This window comes from Ammospiza nelsoni, chromosome 5 (genome assembly GCF_027579445.1).
Source record: "Ammospiza nelsoni isolate bAmmNel1 chromosome 5, bAmmNel1.pri, whole genome shotgun sequence".
In the NCBI taxonomy this organism is placed as follows: domain Eukaryota; kingdom Metazoa; phylum Chordata; class Aves; order Passeriformes; family Passerellidae; genus Ammospiza; species Ammospiza nelsoni.
Window position 1 is genome coordinate 33,430,387 of NC_080637.1, and position 18,847 is coordinate 33,449,233.

An 18,847-nucleotide genomic window follows, 5' to 3' on the forward strand; every position below is an offset into this window, starting at 1 on the left:
GTAACATCGTCATACTTCATCCTTTTCAGCTGGACTGGCAAAAAACCCAAATCCCTCTTTCTCTTACTTAGGGCTGTGTGTATGTCAAGTGTCTCTCCCCGGAGTATGCTGGAAAGGCTTTCAAGGCATTACATGGCTCTTGGTTTGATGGTAAGGAATGAGAGTTTATAATAAAACATGGGTAGCAATTACCCATGGGTGTGGAAGATGGGGGCAGTTTGAGTTCTTTTAAATGGTGAAGTATTTGGTATCTAAAGTATTGAGCAGTTAAAAAAAAAATTAAACTAATAATTAGTAAACTAATTTTGATGTAATGAAATATTTGTGTTTTACATCCTGAAGCAAAATGGAATAATACTGAACTAGAAGGTTTCTCTTTTCCTGTTTCTTTGCCTCGTAGGAAAGCTGGTAACAGTAAAATACCTGCGACTAGATCGGTATCATCATCGTTTTCCCCAGGCTCTTACTTGTAACACTCCACTGAAGCCATCAAACAAACACATGAACTCTATGTCACATCTGCGTCTTCGGACAGGCACAACTAACTCTCAGGGAAGTTCCTGAGAAAACTTTCTACAACTGCTAGGACTGTTACTTGCAACAGGAATGTTCCTGTTCGGCCGCCGTCTTCCTTTTTTAGTGCTTTTTGTATGTAATACTTTGAAGAATTAAATAAAAGTTCGAACGTTCCAGAAGTCTTGTTTCCAAAGGGACTTAGCAATGAGGCAGTAATACTGAGCTGACAAAAAAGGAAAAACAAGTTGTTTCACGAAGTTTTCTGGGGCTATAGTAAACCAATGCATTTAAGTTTTGCATGAGGAATACCAATTTCATTATACATTTGCAGATGTGGTGACGTATTTTTGCACCAAGAAGTGTTTTTGCTAATACAAAAGCATGGAGAAAAGAAGACTTCCTGTATTTCCATAGTTTCCTGTGAAATAATCTTGTGGGTATTTTGTAACAAGCAACCTACAGTTCCTGATGGTGAATAAGTTAAAAGAAAATTCAGTCAATGTTAGTTTTTTGTTGCTATATAAAAATCTTTTTCTGCAGCTGGGGTATGGGGAAAGTGAATTTGGCATTAGTGGTTGCATATCAATGTGAGGGAAGATGAACTGATTGCGGATGTACTGGGTTTTGTATATAAATGTAAATGCTGGTGGTGGCAAAAAGGGTTGTGTTCTGTGAGGATGTCTGCGTCAAAGCAGCAAATAAGCTTCCTATTTTATTCAAAACCTATTGTTTTATATGGTTTTGGCTGTACCATGACAAGAGGCCAAATACTTAAAAGTGTTGGATACAGGTTAAATATCTTTTATAGGTTTTATATAAAATACCTTACTGATTTTGTGTGAAAGGTCTGATACCAATTGTAATGAATTCAAATTTGTGAGCAATAAAGAAGCAATTGGCAGATACTGGAAAAATATTTTGTGAAAAGCTGTATTTATTATTACAAGTGTCAGGGCTGTGACAAAATACCATTGGATTAAATGACATTCCAAATATATTATAACATGTTTTAATTCTCCATTTATGTGTTAATATTTAAAAATTCCTTCCTTGCAACAATTTTGGCTCATGCAAACTAGTGCAGCTGACAGTAAATCTTGTGATTCCAAGCTTGTAAATTTACTAATGTTTACCTAGAAGTACAAAATTGTTGCTGAGAAGCTTAGTTGCAAATCTAAGATTATTGGCTTTACTAATCCCCACTCCTACAACCATTTTACCTAGTTATCCAGCTGAACATCCTGTAGGAGGTGAGACTGGAAGCACACCAGTCCCACAAATTTTACTGAAACTCACTTTACTTTGTAGATATGATGGATCTGCAGCATGAACTTGCACAAATAATGCACGTTTTTCTTACAGTTAAGTAAACATGATGCACACTATTCTGCAACAGGAAATCCTATTGTGCCTTACCTTTGTGCTTTTGTGGGCACCATGTTTATTATTGGAGAGTTTGTTAACCGAAAAATTTTAAATCCTCGGTTTTATGTCTCAGATGCTAATGAATGAGTATATATAATATATAATCAGCCATGCAGAATTCTACTTACCAAGGACAAGTACATATTTTTGATGGGTAAGTGGATTGTGCCAGGTCTGGTAGATTTTTGATGAGTTTTATTATATACATATATGTATATGTATAATATACATGTATATGTATTATATATATGTATATAAACTAATTTTGTTGTATTTGATGTGCATCATAGTGATTTGTTAACCTGATCTTAGTGACCCCATCTTGTGACCTGTTGCAAGAGTGAATGTAAAAATAGCTGTGGCATTTTAAAAGGTCGCCTCGATGCAAATGCATCTATCTTGCTTCTAAGATATATTTCTTGTAAACACTGTACATTTTAATTGTAATATGTACTATTATGCAGCTTATTTTACCTTAAACTGTTAAGTTGACCGATATCCCTTCCTGCAAGCCAGGGGAATATGTATAATATCTGAACATTTGAGAAAAATCAGATGTTTGTTGTAACTTGTCACCCTATCCTGTAAAAACAAACAAAAAACCAAACCAGACTCGAATTAAAGGTTTATTAGGGGTTTTTATATGTGTCTCACCTTCTAGATATTCGGGTGTCTCTGACTCAAATGCTTTTCTTATCTGGGGTGGAGGGGGAGATTGATTTGTAACAGCCATGTAATTAATTTTTAGTATTTGTTAGGATGTGAATGGGTGCTGCCATGAGCTGACTCAGCCGAGTTTCATTTAACTGTCAGCTTGACTTTTGTCCTGATTTTGTTCACAGAGAGTGCAGAGACATTACCTTGCTTCCTAAGTCATGCCGTGTTGTCTGCCCTGTTAAAGGACAGGGCTGAAAAGCCTTAACCTTGTGCTTTCAGCCTCTTTCTTGTACTTTGAGGTACAAGAGTCATGAACGGGATTTTGGTAGAGTAACAGAAGAGGTTGGCTTTTTTTCCTGCCATTATCTTGCTTTGTTTGAGAATTGTTTTAGTGACAGGTTGAAGGTTTGGGGGGTAGGAGGAACAAAGCAGGGTCTGTCAGTCCATTATTTACATATACGCGTCGCGTGAGGAAGGGGAGCAGGAGGAGGAAGTTCGATGTCGTTCAGTTCCCTCCTTTTTGGAAGCTCGGCAGGGTGGGCATTGAGCGCTGTGGTAGTTTCGGGGCCGGTGCTAACGTGAGGAGCTGGCTTGGGCTGGGAGCCGTGGGCCGGAGCCGCTGCGGCGCTGGCAGCGCTGTTCCCGCTGCCGGCCGGCGCCGCGCAGGCAGCTGAGGGTCACGGCAGCGCCGGCTCCGCTCGGCCCGAGCGCTCCGGCCGGGGCTCCCTTGGAACCGCAGGAAGGTCTCTTCAAAGGGGCGCGGAGCCGCTTCCTCGGCCTGCCCGAAGCGCACCCTTTAACCCTTCGGACAGGGCGCTTCGGCCGTGCCGCGGTGGCGGGACGGGGCAGGGTCCCGGCCGCCTCCCCGCGCTGCCTGGTGGTGCCGGGCGTGCGGCGGGAGTCTCCCGGCTCCATGTTCATATTTGGCGTTGGCCGCCGGTGCCCAGGAATTTCCCGTCATGCTCCCCGGGCGGCGGGCCCGTCACTGCGCTCCCGCGGGGCGGGGGGGCCGGGGCCGCTCGCTCGCTCCCTCGGGCCGCTCCCATGCGCGCTACGCCGCCGCCGCTGCTCCCCACGCTCTGCCTGGCGCTGGCGGCCGCCGCAGGAGCCGCAGGTAGGAACCGCAGGTAGGAGCTGCGTCCGGCCCCCCCGCCTCCACACCGGCCCCCGCTGCCGTGCCGCGGGGAGGGCGGGCCGGGGGCTGCGGCGGGGGCGAGGGGAGGAGCGGCCCCGGCGGCGCGGGGGGCCGGGCCGGGCCGCACCTGCCGGGGCTGCGGCGGGAGCGGAGGGGAGCGGGTCGGTGCTGAGGGGGACCCCGCGGCCCCTGCCGGCGGCGGAGAGGAGGGCTGGGGTCGAGGGTCGCTCGGGTCGGTCCCCGTGTCACGGAGCGAACCCCTGACAGGGCTCGTCGCCCCCGCATCCCGGCCGCAGCCCGGCCGTGCCGTTCCCGTGGCCGCCGCAGCGCCTGGACCCTGGCGCGGCGCAGGGCTCCGGGTGTCCTGCGCGGTAGCTGGAGCTCCTGACTCGAACGGGGCGCGCAGCAGAATAGCTGGCGCGGGGAAGCAGCGCTTGACCAAGTGCGTAATGAGTTCAGTTCAGCCGCGATCCCCAGCTCGGTAAATTGTGCAGCGCTAGGTCAAAAAGGAGCTTAAACTTCACAAATGAGCTCAGAATTTGGTTGTGTTATTCTGAGGAAGCTCAGTGTGTTCGCTGACTAGGTTTGTTTGGTGTTATTCTTCTGAAAGATACAATCGATGCAAAGGATAAAGTATAATTTATTTCTTACGGTTCCCTTGCCCAAGTTGATGTAGCTGTACTTGCGTCGGAATATTCCTGGAAACAGAAATGAGACTTAATTAAGCTTCCTGTAGTATTTGACAAATTAGCTATAAATGCTCTCTTTCCTGCTTGAGCTGAATTTTCAGTCATCACCCTCTTAGCTCAGACTGTCTGAAGGCACAGTGATCTTAAACAAGCATAGCTGTGTATTAAAAATGCCAAATCTAACAGTAGTTATCTACAGATAAGGCCAAATGTCCACTGTTAGCTAGTGATAAATGCTGTAAGGCAGTCTCTGAAGGTTTTCCAACCCTGAACACAGCATTTAGGAAAGTACAGAGCCCTACATTATATATGTCATGCTTTTAGCTCTTTCTCTGTTGTTGCTACTAAAGCTGTTCTGAAGATGAGTTCTCTGGACAGATAGAAATCAGAATGAAAAATCTGCAATAGCCAGATACTTTGCCTTACTGGTACGGCTTGCTTATGGCCAGTCACCTGTAAATGGAACAGTTGTCTCCAGTCCCACTATATCACAGTGCCACTCATTTGAATCCAGAATTTAATGCTTAGAATTCGTCCTGCTTATGTTCTTGCCCTTGCTGAGTAGACCTAAGTGCTTTCTGTCTTATTTGCTGATGATTCCAAACTTTTTGTTACGTTGCTGCGTGCCTTTGCAGTTCGTCATGATTCCTTGTCTGCCAAATTTGGTTCGTAACAGTGCCCTTTGAGTCTGATTCTGGGAGTAGTTTCCATGTGGCTTGTCATCTTAATCAGACGTTTGCTCATAGTTTCTAAAAGAATCTCCTGCCTCATTTTAGACATGGCTTATTTTAGAACAGTATTTTTCAACTGTCTTTTAAAATTTATGTAGGTAATTAACTATGGTTAGCAGCTTAACCAGAGTTACTAAATAATCCTAGAATTCTGAGATTAAAAAAGGATTTTTTTAAGAAATAAAGTTTGGCATTGCTTTGTTAAAACTGGCAAAATTAATGGAGTTAAAAAATATATAGTTCAGTCCAGGATGTGGTTGGTCAGTCCTTTTCCCATCTGATGTACCTCGGATCTTAATAATACACATTTGGAATGATCTTTTAGGAGGAAAAAACAATTCTAATTTTCTTCCAAAAGCACAGTCTTTAAAAATAGTGCCTTTGTAGATGGGGTAATGTTTCTATATTTGGTAGCAAAGCCATATAAAGTAGTTGATCCTAGACAAAAATAAAGTCTTTTGACTGATTGACCTTGCTCATTTTTCCAAGTGGTAGCAGTTACTCTTACAGGGGTTAGTTAATTTAGATGCTATGTCAGTACATACTGTAAGAATTCCTTATTTTTTGTTTGTACATGCCATAAGAATTCCTTACAGCTGTTTGGTAAGGGCCAGCTTGCACGTGAGGGAGGTATTTGGTCTTTTGCCCTGTTATTTATGAAGGTATGGAGGATCTTGTTTACCTACTCATGTTTTGTCAGCTTTGTAAGCTGATACTTGTTTCTGTACCATTGGAGATCCAGCCTATTTATTACATTAGAAATGCTAGAAAATAGAATTTATCTATTAGGTGAATTGTTAACGGTTCTTTTGTTACTTATTTTAAAGGATGGAGTAATAAGAGTCAGTAGGGGAAGAGAAGAAAATACACTGTTAAGGATTTAATCTTCTCAGACAGAAGGTTAAGAAGTCTGCCTGTCTGCATCTGACTGGCATTGCTGCAAGCCAGCAATGCAGTAAAGCCATCCAATTTGGAGATAGCTTTGTTGAGCTGCATAATGCAAGTGAGTGTGTCCTCATTACAGAGCAACTCTTAAGCTACATGCAGCATTGTATTAGTCATAGGTAGGGAAAATGACCTTATTTTCCCCTTTCTATTATTTTTCTTTTCCATTAAAAGCTGCAGTTTAGGTAGCACCCAGGCTATGTATGAACTTAAGCTATGGAGGCTTTAACTGATAGGAAAGTGGAATAAACATTGGCCTAATTATAGCTGAGACTAGTTGTAGTTTATGGATTCCTTAGCCAAAAGATCCCTACATGGACCCTCAAATTCCTGGTGTGTTTATGACATTATAATTAGGAATTACTGTTGAATAAAGTCAGGTGTGGATTTATCTTACCCTGAGTAACTCTGAAGTTGGTATGCTTATTTTGGAACAAACTACAAGATTAGACAGAAATAGGGTGTTTCTTGCTCAGGAGTATTCATGTCCATACATGGAGTTATTTCAAGGTTATTTTTTCCACATAAAACCAGAAGTCTTTTAAACAGAACAACAAAAACCCTGAGAGCTTTTGGGGCTTTTTTTTTGTGTGTCTCATAGAGTAAGAAGTGGCTACAGGCTAACTTTCCCTTCTCTTACTCACCTTGCTTTGGTAGGATTTATTGTTATCTTTTCAGAGGCTTCATTTCCCTCAGAAGGATAATTTGTTCTCAGTGAGCTATTAATATGTACTAGCTTAAAAAAAAAAAAGCACAAACCCAGAGATTTAAGTCCTTCTCTGTGGTATTTTGTGAATGTATAACCAACTTGCAGTGTTTTTAAAGTAATTTTCAACTAACTTAAGAAAAGGAAGGAAGCACATATTGCATCATTAATTTCTACCAGAAGTTGAAGAATATCATTGTGTATTTCAAAAGGGATTTTTGTGTCTTTAGTTTGTGAAGACACTGATCTGTATTTTTTGTGTGAAAATAAGGTAGAAGAATTCTTTGAGAACCCCATTTATGGTGAGGTAATTGGAAATTATAATTTATCTGCTTAGCTCCAGCCTTCTGGTTCTCATTTAGCAACCTCAATTCAGCATTATCTGAAAACCACACAATCTGGCAACTGGATCTGGGAATAAAGAGGCTTTTTGCAATAAGGACTTTAGGATCTGAGGAATTGAACTATACTAGCCCAAAACAGGCAAGAACAATACTTACACTTATAAGGTGCTAACACAGTTTTGCTGTCCTCACAGACTTAAATTATAGTTTAGCATTGTTTTGTAAAATAATTATTAGCATAAATACTTCTTTATTTCCAGAAAGTTTTGGATTTAAATGTGATTCAGCTTAGACAAAGTCTAAGGACAGGACTTCTGCAGAGGTCCCCAGTTTGCTTTTTCCTTTCAGTAGCATCTGAACATCAGGATTGATGATTTCTTTGAACTGTGGGCAGCAGCTTAGCAAAATGTACATGGCGTGCTAACACATTGTTTTGTTGGGAAGTGTTACCTCATCCAAGAAATTTAAAGAGTAATGTTGTGCATGGCATTTGGAAGGATTTCCCCACGGGTCTCTTTAGCTCTGTGTTCTTCCAAAAGGGGACAACGCCTTTGCATTTCACCTGATGGAAAACAAATCCCTACCACCAGGGAACAACAATAGTGCTGATGGAATGTAGCTGCCAAATGCCACCACTTTCGCTCTCACCACACAATGAAAATGGAAAAAAAAATTCAACACATGGAACCTTAGCAGCTTCCTGGGGAAGTGATCCATGCCAGTTGTTGCCAAAAGTAAACAGCCCACTAAGTGTTCCTTCTGGCTGAGGGATTGCCCTGTTCTTGTTCCTCTCCATACCCCTGTGTGTGGTTCTCAGGGAAGTCTGCAGGCGAGGCTGTTTCAGATGCCTGCACAGAGAGTGGAGGTGATTTTAACAACTTCTAGGACCTTCAAGGTGGGGTTGGTGGGTGGGAGCCACATGGATGTGTATGGAACTCTTTCAGTTCATGCAGCACAGTGAGTCTGGCCTTGGCTTTCCTGCAGCTGGTTCAAGAGAAAGCATTGGTGTCTTGGTTTGGAAAGACAGGAGTCTGCTAAGGAAGGCAGGAGCCTCCCCTGAAATGGAAAATGTAAACCCCCTCCCTCCGAATTGCTATAAATTTTAAATTAAAGGGCACTCAGGCAAAAATATGGGAGCAGAAATAACAGTTCTTCATTAGGGAAGAAAATAAAAAGATAAAATAAACAATGCAGTAAACCAACACAAAACTGACAGAGTCAGAATACAACCTGACACCCTCTTGGTCAGGGTGTTGGTAGCAGTCCAGTTGCAATGAGTACTGCAGTCCTTCTGGAGTGTCAGGTGTGGTTCTGTTGGAGCAGGGATCCTGTAGGAAGGGTGTAGTCTTCCTCTGAAGATCCCGTGGAAGAGGCAGCTGTTCCTCTGGGAAATCCAGGGGAGAAGCTGTGCTGGTGTTCCAGAACCTCAAGATTGTATCCAGGTAGGAATGCTTGGCTCCTCCCTCTGGGCGGAGCATCTCACAATGGGGTGCTATAGTCCTTATCAGTAATGCAGTGACATTCAGTAGCCTGTTGTCAGCAGATGTCTCTCCAGAGGGAGGGGTAGTTGTGGAAGAGATAAGGAAAACTGCCCACTTAACAGAAGACAACTGCCATACAGATAGCAAAAAGAATACATCTTGCCTTGCGATCTGGGACAATTGGTTTGATATAAAGTTGCTCAGTTGGCTAAGAAAAATGGTTGAATATACAAGCAGGCTTTGCCACCTGGGTCAGATTGTCACCATCCTGCTGCTGGGAGGAAGCTTGATATTCAACATAAAACCAGTGCAGATCCACCCTAGTGTGTCCTGATAGTGAACAGTCAGAGCTTTTACTCTAGTTTGAATTGAATTTGTCCTAATGGGTGATTCAGTAGTGCACTGATCCAGTCTGCACAATGCTGAAACCAAGGCTTGCAGGTCAGATTGGTTGGGCTTCCCCTCCTGCACACCAACAGCATTGTCAGTAGCCATAGCACACGTGTGAGAGAGAGATGGGAATAAGACAGGAGCAGATGCTTTGGCTGCAAGCTCGGGGACAGGTGGAAAAGTAGAGGTGAATCAGTCAACTGTGAAGTTACAGCCCTGAGATGCAAATTCAGAAACTCTGCAAATAAAATTATTTGAGTTTTCTATAGCATTATCACCTCTGCTTTTGAATGGGCTACAGAAAAGGAAAATCAGCCCTGTCGGTCAAAGTCTTAATATTTAACTGCTATGTATTTTTAGACTGTATCTTCATTTTTTTCTTTTTTTTTCAGAATTAAAACCAATGCTTCATCAGATCTTGTATGTACATGGTGGAAAAATACACTGTACGAACAGCACATCTCTTAACATCTCTTTTCATGAGAGAAACCAAATTGCCTGTGTGCATGCTTGTTCTGTGTACTCCTGCTTTTCCTTAAAGGCAAGCTCACAAAAGGGACAAGATCTTGTAGCAAATTAGTGGCTCACTGGGACCTACCATATGCTCCTGTTATCTAAGCTGCTACCTGGCATCCCTCATGCAAAAACACAAGGCAGCTTTGCTACTCGCCTCTGAACTCGAGAGAGGTGCTGGTTTGTACCAATTTATTCTAGCAGTTGTTGAACCATGCTGGGAAGGATTACAATAGATATTTTGTAAGACTCTAGGCTCTTCTCATGAAGTCTTAAAATGTGAAATACAGTAGCTGTCTGGGGAAAAACAAGCTCTTTTTGTTGCTCAGTTCCATATGAATTACAGACCAGTACATTTTGCTCTAATGACAGTCAAGTAATAACTGTGGCGGTAATAAAGACAGTATAATAGCTGAGTGATGTAATACTATTTAAGATGAAAGATTTTCAGAGCATTATCCCATTTCCACAATCACTCTTGTAGACTAAACAAGCCAAGCGCTTAAGAGTTTTTCAGGGATTTGGCTTTCTGAACCACTCTTTTTGTTTTTACTTCTCCTCTGGGCTTTCCTCAGCTACACCCCAAACCAGAAGCATATTCCAAGTGATACCTCACTGCTACTGAGCAGACCAGACTTCCTCCCCAGTCCCTCCTGTTATGGATTATGTTTCTCTTTTTTAATAAACTCCAGATCGTTATCTGCCTTCCTTTTTTTTTTAATAGTTTCACACTGTTGGCTCAATTTATTGTCACTGTTACCTTGACATGCTTTTTTGCTGTACTGCTGCTAGTCTGGCATTCTTTTGATTATTTTGTGCATTTGAAGATTTCTTTTAAAGTCTAAATATGATTCTTTGTACTTGGCTGTATTGAATTTTATCTTGCTGGCTTTTGACCATTTCTCCAATCTATTAAAACCATCTTGAATTCTGCTCAGCTCAGAGCAGTGTTTCACACTCTTTGCAGATTAGTGTCTCTGCAGTTTTAGTAGGACTACTTGCTGGGTTTTTGGCCCTGGTCTGTAGGAGAAGCGCTGAATGAGTGTGTTTATTCAAGCAGCTCTGCACCTGTGATAGAGGACCTTGATCCAAAAGAAAAGTGCTTTTCCAGTTTGCTTTGTCTAAAAGTATTTTACATTTGAGGTCTGTTTGATTTGCTGCTTTCCTTCTGCCTGCAGAGTACAAGGAAAGAAGGAAAGTATGTTAGTTATGGGGTTAGGTTTTGGCAAGCCCATCATGGTGGCTTACTGCTTTCTAATTTTCATTGCCTGTTTATGGATTGTTTAGTATTTTGCTTCAAAAGCTTTCTGTGTGTTGAAGATAGATTTATGGCCATGTAATTCACTAGTCAGTCTTTTCTTTCTTTTTAAAAATAGATAATACCCTCTTCCTCTTGAGATTTTGTAAAGGCAAAAACCTTTCAAAGGCAAAAACCTCCAAGGTACATGCTCTTTTCTGGACAGTTTCCCCTCCTTGTTTCCCAAATGCTTAGGATAAATTTCTTAATCTGTCTGAAGAGGAAGAACAACCTTAGGGAAAGGTTTCAGGCACACAGGATCTCCCCATCATCCTGGAATATAGTGATCAACATTAGTCTGCCTAATTTCTGATGGTCTCATATTTATGCAGCTAAAGTACCTAAGGTGCAGTTCCTAAGCATGAGATGGAAAGCTTGATAGACTTTGATAAAGATTTCTCTTAAAAAAAGGGCAGGACAGGGGACAGGACAGGGGACAGGCGATGGGAAAAAAAGGAAAGGAAAGGAAAGGAAAGGAAAGGAAAGGAAAGGAAAGGAAAGGAAAGGAAAGGAAAGGAAAGGAAAGGAAAGGAAAGGAAAGGAAAGGAAAGGAAAGGAAAGGAAAGGAAAGGAAAGGAAAGGAAAGGAAAGGAAAGGAAAGGAAAGGAAAGGAAAGGAAAGGAAAGGAAAGGAAAGGAAAGGAAAGGAAAGGAAAGGAAAGGAAAGGAAAGGAAAGGAAAGGAAAGGAAAGGAAAGGAAAGGAAAGGAAAGGAAAGGAAAGGAAAGGAAAAGGAAAGGAAAGGAAAGGAAAGGAAAGGAGAGGAGAGGAGAGGAGAGGAGAGGAGAGGAGAGGAGAGGAGAGGAGAGGAGAGGAGAGGAGAGGAGAGGAGAGAGGAGAGGAGAGGAGAGGAGAGGAGAGGAGAGGAGAGGAGAGGAGAGGAGAGGAGAGGAGAGGAGAGGAGAGGAGAGGAGAGGAGAGGAGAGGAGAGGAGAGGAGAGGAGAGGAGAGGAGAGGAGAGGAGAGGAGAGGAGAGGAGAGGAGAGGAGAGGAGAGGAGAGGAGAGGAGAGGAGAGGAGAGGAGAGGAGATTTGGCAAATCCAGTGCCAATTTTTGTGTAGAGCAAGGTCTGCACAACAGATTTGAAGTTTCAAAGTAGTCACTGCAACTACTTCAGGCAATTGCCTCTGCTGTTTCTTAAACAGTCCTATTTCCAACCTGATAATCTCATGTGTTGGTTTTATTTTCTTTGTATGTTACAAAGTTTTTGTTTGTTTTTTTCTTTGTATTGTATTGTTACAAAGTGTGAAATTAGCAGATGGGCTTAATTGATTATAGGTTATGGTTTATTAATTTTGTTATTTGCTTTGCCAAAGAACTACACAGAATTCAAACATATAATAACTGTATGAGAATGTGAATTTTTCTATACATACATACCAAGGCTCTAAAAATGACATACTGAGCAAATGTATCAGAATTCTAATCAGTAACTTTAATTTCAAAAATACTCCAGGTGGACATAGAGCTGGCATGTCCTTCATTGTTTTATCCTGCTCGGGGATGCTGAAGGCTCTCACTGAGACATGCTGAAGTGAGCTACAGGAAAAGGGCCCTGTGCTGGGGTCGGAGCTGAGTTGCTGAGGTTTCATGCCCCTGAGGTCTGGGGGCATGTCCGAGTTGCTGAGGATTTCTAAGAGATGTGAAATATCAAGACCAAGATGAGAAAGACGGGCCCTGATGGTATAAGTGCAGGATTTTCTTTTTTTGGAGCACGAGTCCAAGTAGGACAGAAACAAACTGCATTTTGGGGCAATGCTTAATGAAGTTCCTGACAGCTGGCTGTGCTGGGAGGGGCTGCCTGCAGATGCCTGCTGCTGCCTCTGCTGAAGCAAGTGGAACAGATGTCACTTTTAGGGACAGATTATGCAAAGAAAATGTCAACATTTATCTTAGGATATTGATCCAGAGGAAAGCTAAATTACAAAGCCTTGAAAGTAGCTGAAGGTTGGGAAGAGGAGAACGGAGCTGGTGCCTGCATTGTTGCCCTGTGCACCCCAGCTGCACCAGCACTGCCTGGGGTGCTCCACACATGTCTGTGTGGCTGCTGCCAGGCCTGGCACTGCTGTAAGTCTGCTTTAATAGAGCAGGAGAAAATATTTATGGGTTTTTTTCCCCGAAGGTAAGTGCTTTTTTGCTCTGCAGAAAAGGTTTTGCATGGTTATTGCAAGTCCAGCTGGAGGAGTATAGGATGAGTATTTAGCCTTTTGAATGCATTTAGGGCTGGGAAATGTGGATTGACAAAAATGTAAATTTTAATAAATATTTTCAATCAATTAAGAGAGGTGGAAGAGACACCTTAGTGTTTTAGACACTTGGAAGAGGATTGAAGAGAAGGGAAATAATTTAGGCAAGTTTTGCTAGAATTAATACTTCTTTTGTTCAAGATTTGAAAAATAGCTTTAGGATGCTTAAAGATGCAGATCCTTGTGCTGCACAGGCAGTGTAAATACATTTGGCTAATTAAAAAATAAAATGCTATGTTTGTGGATTTTAAAACTGCACTGGAATGAAAATCACAATTCAGCTCACAGATTCCATGTAACATTTTTCATTGAAGAAGTTTGTCTTTGGAAGCTATTCAGAGGCTGGAGCACCTCTTCTATGAAGACAGGCTGAGAGAGCTGGGTTTGTTCAGCTTTGAGAAGAAAAGGCCCTGGAGAGACGTTAAAGCCCCTTCCAGTACCTGGTGGAGCTATGAGAGACCTGGAGAGGAACTTGTTACAGGGGCCTGGAGTGACAGAACAAGGGGGAATGGCTTTTAACTGGGAATAGGTTTAGATTAGATATTAGCGAGAAATTCTTGGCTGTGAAGGTGGTGAGGGACTGGAACAGGTTGCCTGGAGAAGCTGTGGATGCCCCATCCCTGGAAGTGTTTGAGGACAGACTGGATGGTTTTTGAGCAACCTGGTCTAGTGGAAGGTGCCTCTGTCCATGGCAGAGGAGTTGGAACCAGGTGATCTTAAAGTCCCTTCCAACCCAACCTATTCTGTGATTCTATGGCTCTACAACATTTTCTCTTGTAAGACGAAGAGTCTTGAATAAATGTTTTTATCCCTGAAATTAACTAAGTATAGGTAGGTGTACATATAATTCTGCTTATTAAATTGCAGAAAATTTGGGTAGTGGTTTAAAATCAAGTGATCTTTATATTTGAATCAAATTTATTGCTGTTAGGACAGAAATAGTTTTCCTTGCTCTCTCACTTTTCAGTCACTGACATTCAGTATTCACTCAAAGCTTAAGTTATACTCTTTCCTTACTTGCTGTGGTGTCTTCTTGCTGCTCTTCATAAAAATAAAAGTACAACCTTGACAAGAGAAGACTTAGGAGTTTCTGTTTTACTTGATGATATTTTATTTTGTTATGTATTGGACGTTTGAGGTTTTTTTCAGCTTCATATAGGTTCTTTGGATTTTGGATGATAAATGTTCCTATTGCAGTGTGCAAGGCATTATTTTGTGTTTGATTTTTTGTTTTTGTTTTTATTTTTGCAATGTCAGACTTTCTCTATGCTATAATTTAAAAAAATATTTTTGGATAAAAGGCTGAGTTTTTCTTGTATATTCATAAGGCTGCTCTGCATACCATCGTGACACAGTCTGAATGATCAAAGGTACATTTTTAAAGGATGCTTTTGTTCTGTTGACATATGCGTAGACCTGTGCGTGTGTTTGAAGGACAACTCACGGGGCTGTGCAGCGTGTTTTGTATCAAAGGGAGCTGGCACCGCTCGGTGGTGAGGAGCGGTATTGGTTTGTACAGAAAGCCACGTGGAACATTTCCATGTAAGGGAGACTGCTGGGGAGAGATTGGCAGCTATGGTGTCTTTAACTCCAAGTGCTTTTCTAGCAGCTGGGATGGTAAAAAAAGAAACCACCACCTGAGTTGCTCTGAGATGAAGTTATGCTGTCTGACAGAGAGATCATAACTAAATTTTACAAATCCTTTACCTAAAAACATTTTTACAAAATACAAGATACTCAGGTCTGGTTCAGAGTCTGATATAAAAATTGTATTTTCTCAAGTAGGAAATAATACAAATACAGGGAGATAATTCAGCTTTCAAATGGCCTGTGCTGAAGAATGCAGAATGAATGAAATTACACAAATAAGACAAATGTCTCTTTTGCAAGAAACTTTATTTTTGTAGCAAGGTGCATGGCATCTGTAGGCACATTATGCGCATATATGCACATGTAGACAGATATTAGCACTAACTACTTTTTCAATTAAAAGAATTTTAAATATCTTAAAAATCTGCTGGCAATAGACCTACTGATTGTTGGTAATTTCCTATATTCACTGTAATAACTCCATGGCATCCATTAAGAATGCCTTAGTTTCCTGCTGTGGCAGGGAGTTTTTGGAGTTTATTCCCTGGTATAGATTTTACTCTGAGAAATCATTAAACTGGAGGGCAAAACTATGTCTGGAATCACAACTCTTCTGGCGTTGTTGTGTTCAGGGACTTAATCTCCTTCAGTGCACTAGTAAGTGTCATTTGTACATTTCCTTACAGTGCCTCATTAAAGACAGTCACCAATGTACGTGGTTGGTGATTTTTGAGAATTCGGCTTCTCTGCGCAGCAGGAGTGGCAGCTCCCCTTCCACCTCCTGCAGCCCATGTGTGTGCGTGTGCGTGTGTGTATGTGTGTGTGCGTGTGTGTATGTGTGCGTGTGTGTGTGTATGTGTGCGTGTGTGTGTATGTGTGCGTGTGTATGTGTGCGTGTGTGTGTGTGCGCGCGCACGTTTGTGTGTGCGTGTGTGTGTGTGTGCATGTGTGCGTGTGCCACGCAGGTTGGGAGCACACTCAGCAGACGAACAAACCCCTGCAGGGCTGGTTTGCGCACATCTGGCTGCGGGACGAGGGAGACCCTGCTTTTTTCAAAAGAGGGTACTGTTCTCTTGTGTTGGTCTGAAATCCGCTTAAGTCATACCAGCTAGCTGGAGGCTTTCTCTTTGCTTCATTTATGAGATATTCTACCTAAGAGAAACTGCTCTTGTCACGTATCTATTGTGTATTGTTACCCCGGCAAAAAATCTTTGTAAGGCAAGGAAAAAGTCTGCTCAGTTACAGAGTAATGTGTAACCCAATTTAAAAGAATGCTGATTCCAAATGTTGTATTTGTTAGTCTTCAAAATTAGTCTTTCTTTTTCAATTGAAAAGTAAAAGCTAGTACAAAGGTGTTTCAGAAAAGTAGAATAGAAATTTCTGTAGAAGGGCTTCTGTTCATTGCTGTAAAAGGAACCTGTATTTAACATGATGCATGGGATTTGTCCCAAATTAAAAATAGAATAGAAAGTTTGTTATCTCTGCTGTATTAGTAAGCCTGACAATGCAAATAATGGTGGAGAGGGAGACATACCTAATCAAACCATCCTGATAACAGAAATGGATTTCATGTCTTCAAGTGCTAGGGTACCCCTTGCATAGTTCTATTCACAGCAGTACCCAGAAATTTTTAATTTTTTTTTCTTTTGGTATTGAGAATTAATCCTTTATAGGTGCGCAACACAAAATGCTTTTGGGCTTGCCAGTAGGAATTGTTCAATTAAAAGGTTATTTCCAGAACACTTGTATCTCATCATCTGAAGACCAGAAGCAATTAAATCTTTACCACTGTGCTGGAGAGGACTGCCTGGAATAGAAAAAATGAGAAATTTTTCAAGATGTTGGAAGGATCATGACTCTCAGAAAAGACCCATTTAAGAATAGTTTACGACTGTTGTAGTTATAAACTCACTGCCATAAAAGGAATGTGCTGTATGTTGGCAGGCTACCAAGTCCGGGAAAATGGAAGTGCAGCTCAGCCCTATTTCAGTGCATCAGATCTGGGAGGAGCAGGAGTGGAGGGGAATCCCAATTGACCTATATTTACTTTCCTTTGGGAAGTATTGCCAGTTATAACTATTGGGAAACAATCTGCAAATTACAGATGTATAAGCACTTGCAAGACTGAGAGACTCACTGGTTTCTGCCCTTAGCCAAGAATTCTTTCATCCCAGGCTTGGGGACTCCTTGTTTGTCTTGTTTCTTCCCTTCCTTGGGGTTGCTGCTTTTTTGTGTCTCTTTGCAGTTTCACTTTTCCCATTTCATCTGTTGTTCACAAGGCCTGTGCTGTCTTGTCTCTACATTAATGAAATCTCCTTCCATTTTACTACCCTCCCTAAGGACCAAGTGAGAGTCTCTCGCAAGGACCTTCTTCTGTATTACTAAAGCAGAAACAATTGCCTCCCTCCTGCACTTGTACTCAGTGTAGCATGGACGTCCTCCACATCCCCACAGACCACATCCCTTGGTTGTTTGGATGAGATCAGTATCAGTGTTCTGCTGTGTGTAAATATTAGTGGTAAAATAAGAAGAAATCAAGCCCACAGTTTTCTTGTCCAGGGAGCCAGTTGCTGAACAGGGAGGCATTAATATGTCTTTCCTCTTGTTGCTTTTTTGGAGGGTACAGACTTCAAAAATTCATTTGTTTTGATTATCTTCTCACTTCTCAGGCTTTTTAAATTTGGTCCATGGACACATCCTGGAGCTTTAGTCACCCCAGCCTCGTTGTTGCAGAGCTGTTTTTTTGCTAGGGGGAGAGGGGGAACTGCAGTGGCTGTGCAGTGGCCAGTTCAGCATACAGTGTTGAACTGCAGTGGCCAGTTCAGCATACAGAAAGGTTATTCCTGTGAGAGACAGTAAGCTTCCCATTTTAGGCGGCTGTTATTAGAGAGAATGTTAGCTCAATTTGGTAATTAGGGGAAAATTAAATATACATCTTTGTTTTCTGCTCAGATGTAGTGTTTTTCTTTTATAAGTATAAATAATTTTTCTATTCTGGAGAACCACTCTAATACAAATGGAAAGATATGGTGCCTCCTCACATCGCATATCTTTTTGTCAGCAGTTGGAACCAGTGAGATTATGCTGAATTGTGTGCAGAGATTTCAGAATCTGGTTTGCTTTTCAAGATTTTTCATTATTATTTTATTGGAAAGATAATAATTTTAAGCTGTATGATAACCCAAAATCTGTTGTGGGAATCTCATCTCTCTTACATGGAGGACTGAAGTCTGGGTAATCAAGCTCAGACTAAAGGCAGAACTCCTAAAAATATCTCTGATTCACCTCAGTAGGAACCTTTATGCAACCTAAGGATAAAGGATGGAGGGCATCAGTCCATACAGCAGTGCCTGTCAATTGTGTATCACAGAGTGGGACTCAGTGTGAGCAAATGAGCATTTCTGCTTATTCTTCTTTTCTGCTTCCCTCTGTTTTATGTCTGATCTCAACCTTTAGACTTTTCTTCTTCCTTCCCTACTCCCACTGAACAAAAGCTGCTGAAGGATCCCAGCTAGAATATGCAAAGGATACCTCAGGAATGTCGATAGACTGGACTGGATAACCCCATTTCACAGGAGAAGGAGGACTGGCCAGTGGGCACCGTGAGGAAGCTGAGGAAGCCGTGGGACTGGGGAGGGCCCTGTGCACCCCTCGAGCTTGAGCAGCCCTGGTGTGTGCCATGCTTATTGTGCCCAGGCAGGCATCTGCCACCTCCAGCCCTGCTGGCTCTGCTGCAGTTCATGGCATGAAACACTGAATAGCCTCCACAGTTAGGGACTTGTCTGGTGGCTTTGCAAATTATCATTCCTATAAGTAAGGCTCATTAAACACCTGGATCTGACAGTATCCTAAAGCATATGTGGGGCAAACTGGTACTTGAAAATGTCTTATGTGTGTTTTGCAGGAAGGCTTTTAGGTTGGAGTTTCAGTTGCTCTGGGAAGGGTTTAAGAACAAAATCCAGTATAAGAGAATATGTAAAATTCAAGAAAACAAAACGGTTTTGAACTTCACTGTTTAGGCTCCTTTCTAATGACAGTACTAACTTCAGGTTTGAACCTTGACATTTCCTGACATTCCATTCAAATATTACAAGGTGTGACAGTAGTTACCTCTTTTATCAGGGCACAATGTAAACTTCCTAAAAGTAGACAGGATTGCCATTTGGTTTATACATTCCAGCACA

General features: G+C 42.0%; 2 protein-coding genes across 4 annotated transcripts in view; both read left to right on the plus strand.

The window, feature by feature from the left end:
- The window catches only part of LEMD3 (LEM domain containing 3), a 41,272-nt gene extending 38,689 nt beyond the window's left edge, over positions 1–2,583 (plus strand). The window contains exons 12-13 of the mRNA XM_059472190.1: positions 72–150; positions 401–2,583. Of these exons, the coding sequence (XP_059328173.1) occupies positions 72–150; positions 401–564 (243 nt within the window). The 3' untranslated portion in view covers positions 565–2,583. The remainder of the gene's footprint in view (positions 1–71; positions 151–400) is intronic.
- A 305-nt stretch (positions 2,584–2,888) lies between these two features.
- MSRB3 (methionine sulfoxide reductase B3) overlaps positions 2,889–18,847 on the plus strand; it is a 79,069-nt gene continuing 63,110 nt past the window's right edge. Inside the window, exon 1 of one of the 3 annotated variants that reach the window (XM_059472115.1) lies at positions 2,889–2,940. Coding sequence is in view for 1 of the 3 variants with exons in the window: in XM_059472112.1 (XP_059328095.1) it covers positions 3,512–3,712 (201 nt within the window). In the remaining 2 variants the exon portion in view is untranslated. Of the gene's footprint in view, positions 2,941–3,511; positions 3,726–18,847 lie in introns of those variants that run through there. The other 2 variants (XM_059472112.1, XM_059472114.1) reach the window with 2 other exon arrangements.